The 4353-nt window shown below is 41.4% G+C and overlaps 1 protein-coding gene across 1 annotated transcript in view; it reads right to left on the reverse strand.

Annotated features, from left to right (window-relative positions):
• Nucleotides 1–1118: 1118 nt before the first annotated feature.
• Nucleotides 1119–4353, reverse strand: part of LOC104537173 (kelch-like protein 13) — a gene marked incomplete at its 3' end in the record, with an annotated part of 11419 nt that continues 8184 nt past the window's right edge. The window contains exon 4 of the mRNA XM_010179980.1: nt 1119–1914. Coding sequence (XP_010178282.1) covers nt 1119–1914 — 796 coding nt within the window. The remainder of the gene's footprint in view (nt 1915–4353) is intronic.

Genomic DNA, 4353 nt, shown 5'->3' on the forward strand with positions numbered 1-4353 from the left:
GCTTGAATTAAAAAAGCCACAGATGCTGCAGCACAAATTAGGTTTTGTACCGTTTCAATTAAATGTTCCTCACTACACTTGAAGATATCAACGCACTTCTAAAAAGCAAATATTAGCAGCAAGAGACACTGCCACACAGACCTGACAAGACATGGTTAAGTACTGGGCTGAAAGCAGCAAACAAAGTAACGAAACCTTACATCTGGTTCAGATGTGAACCAATGCCAAAGTTCCAAACATAATTACTGTAATGTGTCCATTTTAAAGCACTGACAAATTTACAACTGAGTGCACACTTCCAGGCTTGACTGAAAATGCTGACCACTGTGGCCTTGGAAACTGCAGTGGATTAACACAGGCCATCCTCTACAGACTTCTGTTAAATTAAAAGTTACCATCTATTTATTCTTTGCTTCCAACCATCCTATTTTCCTGAATAATTTTTTTGGTCAAGTAAAATTAATTATTATTTGCAAGGAAGGGGGAAAAAGGAGGCAGCAGGACGCAGTCATTCATATAAGTTAACCATGTAGTGACAAGATCGCAGGCAAAATAGAACATCTTTAGTAATTAAAAAGTCCAGAATGCTGTAAGATCTGAATCTCACTGATCTGTGAGTGAAACAAATCACTTGGCCATGAGCCCCCTTGGCGCAGGGCACTGGGAGGGAAAGACTAGCATTTCAAAACAACTATTCTAGAAAATGTGTGTCTTAAAATGCAGCCGTCATTCGACAGTGAGTTTCAGTCAGAAAGTCACGTATTCTCTTACAAGGGTTTGCTTTCTCAGCCTAAGCAATGATTTTTTTAATATAGTTGTGTTCATACACACACACACACACAGGTAGACACACACACACGTACTTCATATCTGACCACGAAGGTGAAGGCATTGGATATTATGCATCAACACAAAACACACATGGATTTGGATTTGTTTTTGCGGAATTAACTGCTAACAGTATCCAGACAAATTCCCCTCTGCATTTGCAGTCTTTCCAGAGAGAAGCTGCACGCCAGCAACTTGAATTTGTTTCCTCTCCCCCATCCCTAGGGCAGCGCAGCTCTTCAAGACCCGAAGAGCAAGGCCAGCAGCCGCGCTCCGGGAGCAGCACTCACCGAGCTCGCCCGCTGCGTTCCGACCACCGACTGCATACAAATGTCCTTTGAGGGCACTTAGGTGGAAGAAGGTGCGCTTCTCGTTTAAAGATGCGACTTGCATCCACTTGTTGTAGCGAGGATCGAACCTAAACACCGTGTCCACCGCCGTCTTTCCTTTCGTGTCGTAATTGCTCTGGCCTCCAACTACGTAAAGGAAGTTTCCGATCACGGCGATGCCGTGCTGGTACCTCGGTGCATCCATGGGAGCTAAGGACTTCCACTCGTGGGCCTTCTCGTCATACATCCGTAACTCCTTGCTGACAACCAGCTGCTGCCTCAGCACTCCCCCCAAGGTCACCAAGTGGGTGCTGTCCGAGCGAATGGCAGTTCTCTCCGACTGCATGACCGGCTGCATGTATGGCATCATTTGGTAATTGCTGGCTTCCAACAGCAAGTTCACACAGGTGTTGTCGGTTCTCATGAAGTCCACCGTTTGAACATAGTTAATGAGATCCTGGGGCGTCATCAGCGGAAACCTGATGTTCTTCATCAGCTTTGCAGCGTACTCCATCCGAGGCTCCTCATACCGTAGCCAGCGACAAGCCGCCTTGAAGAGTTCGAGTTCAGTGCAGTGCTTAAGGCTATTACTTGAAAGCACAAAGGCAAGACGTTCAAAGGGGAGTTTCACAAATTCACCAGTACTTAATAATGCGGGGAAGTTCTTCAGGATGAAATTATTAACGTATTTATCCACTTCTGTGAGATTGTACGTGTTGGCAATTCGCCCAACCTCAACACAGTTTTCCAACGAAACCTATTAAGCAAACAGAAAGAGGAATCAAAACGCTTTCTTAATTTGGTGTCTAAATAATGTAGGAGGTAACGAATACTCTAGAATCAGCAATATTTCATCATTTTGTAACACTCAAGGTGATTTACACATGAGCAAATAAATATTCAGTGTGACAGATATATTCATGACTGCAAGGGGAGACCCAATGTATTCCTTATTGTGGAGAGAGAAATGAGAAGTAACAAGCAGAGGGCATATATTAATTATGTCAAATACATCATACACAGCGATTCTACATCACTTCATCTTCAAAAAGCTCTGCGAACTTCTTTGCCAGAAAGACGTGGAAACTGGTGAAAGGAGAGGTGATTAGCCCAAGGTTACAGAGAATAATGCAAAAGTAGTTCTTGCCATTAGATCTTTTCTAACATTACTAAAATTGTATTGTCATAACGCAGCCAAAGAGAACGGAACAGCTACCTCTCCAATGCCACCTATTTCAGACTATTTACCTGTTCAATCCCACGAATTCACTCCTTACAAATGAACAAAATTGGATCCTCAGTAAATCAAGGTGGTGCTCTACTGGATTATGTTTAAGTATGTGCCAAAAATAAGACAAAGGATTTTATTTTACACATATAGGTATATAATTTTTTAAAAATAATGAAGAAATACCCAGCACATGAAATGCTTTACCCTAATTTAATTCAATACTGGAGTGACCACATCTTGGCAACCATCTCTTCTACCCTGTTGCTGCATCTACCTTTCTTACATTTTTGGCTCCTAAATTTGGTGTCACTTAGGATCCAAGGCAGAAGGAGGAAGAAAGATGGCAGAGATGGGGCACAACTTAAATTAGGCCTCCAGTGAAGCGGACCAAACCCTTTCAGCAAGTTCTATGGTACATACACAAAGCAACTCAATTTTGAAATGCTTCTTGCTGAGAATAGCAGGTTTTTGCTTTCAATCCTTATTCTAATTCAAGCTTCATTTACACATGCTTTCCAGTCTCTGTGCATGTCAGTCCTACTCAGTAACGACAGTTTCCACAACTTCGTGATTCTCATTATATCTGTAATGCCAGAAGCGTTTAAGCTGCCGAATCTCATGGTTATTTTTAAAGAGATTACTAAGATCAAGGACTATAACTGATTGCAGTCTAAGAACTCAAACAAAAACCTTCAAATGACCTTCTGGTCATGACAGAGATTACCAGATTTTAATACTGTATAACCCAATCTGATCACTGCCCTTTAACACTACACAGTCCCAAAGTCTAAGGAGTATAGAAACAGATTTTTTTCAACCCCCTAGGACCTGATCTAACTTGCTCTAGAGATCTGCAGTCATCCAAAGTCTTCATTCACACATCTTGAAACACCTTCATACAGTCAAATGCCCCAAATCTTATTTTTCAACTCCAGGAACACCAATCCTATTTAAAAGATGAACGTGTGGCAGACTGTCAGGACTGCTACTGTAAAAACATCTGTGCAATACACACGTGGAAGTTGTTTCTGCATTACAAGACAGACCACGTTGTTTATATCAAAATAGACTCACATCGGCTATCAATAACCTGTAAAACATTCTCTCACGATTAGGAAACGTTTTCACTTCTTTTGAATGTTTTTGAGTCAGCATCAAACTCATTTACCTACATTGCCTTTTAGGATTTTTATTTTACAGAAATTAACTGTGTATTGGAAGTAACATCATACCTCAAACTGCGTAAACAACACAGGACATTCTTACTTCTAAAACTTCTCTCAAGCTGTATAATAAAAATAAGCCAACAGTAAAATCACCCCTTAACAAACATCTGACTTACAGTATACCACAAACCTGAGCTCGTGCTATACAGTCACTGTATTTTAAAACTACGCTGGAATACATTCACTGCCATCAAACGACAGTGATGCAGCGCTTTCTCTGTATCAAGGTAAGCAGACAGAAACACATTGTTTTGTACAGAAAAGGAATGCTTGAAGTCAAAGATCAAAGCAAAAAAGGTACAGATTATGTACCCCTGGTACCTGGTGTTCAGGATGCTCTGAAGTATTGAGAGCTATTGTAGAATGCACGTCAGCACCCAGCATCCATCCAGTTGATGCATAAGAACTACGTTATACTGTAAACCTATGCAATTTAATATATTCCTGGAATGCCTACACTGGAGAAATCTACTGACACATTACACACTGCTAATGGCTGATGAACATCAGCAGTTTCCAGTTACTCCCTAATTCTCGGAAAATTTATCTTATACTGCCTGAATGAATCTTGAAATGACTCTTGCTTGAAAGAGTCCAGCAGAGCCACAAAGATGATGGAGGGAGTGGAGCATCTCCCTGATGAGGAGCGGCTGAGGGAGCTGGGGCTCTTGAGCTTGGAGAAGAGGAGACTGAGGGGAGACCTCATTCATGTTTATAAATATTTAAAGGGTGAGTGTCA

Source organism: Mesitornis unicolor, unplaced genomic scaffold (assembly GCF_000695765.1).
Source record: "Mesitornis unicolor isolate BGI_N332 unplaced genomic scaffold, ASM69576v1 scaffold11172, whole genome shotgun sequence".
In the NCBI taxonomy this organism is placed as follows: Eukaryota; Metazoa; Chordata; class Aves; order Mesitornithiformes; family Mesitornithidae; genus Mesitornis; species Mesitornis unicolor.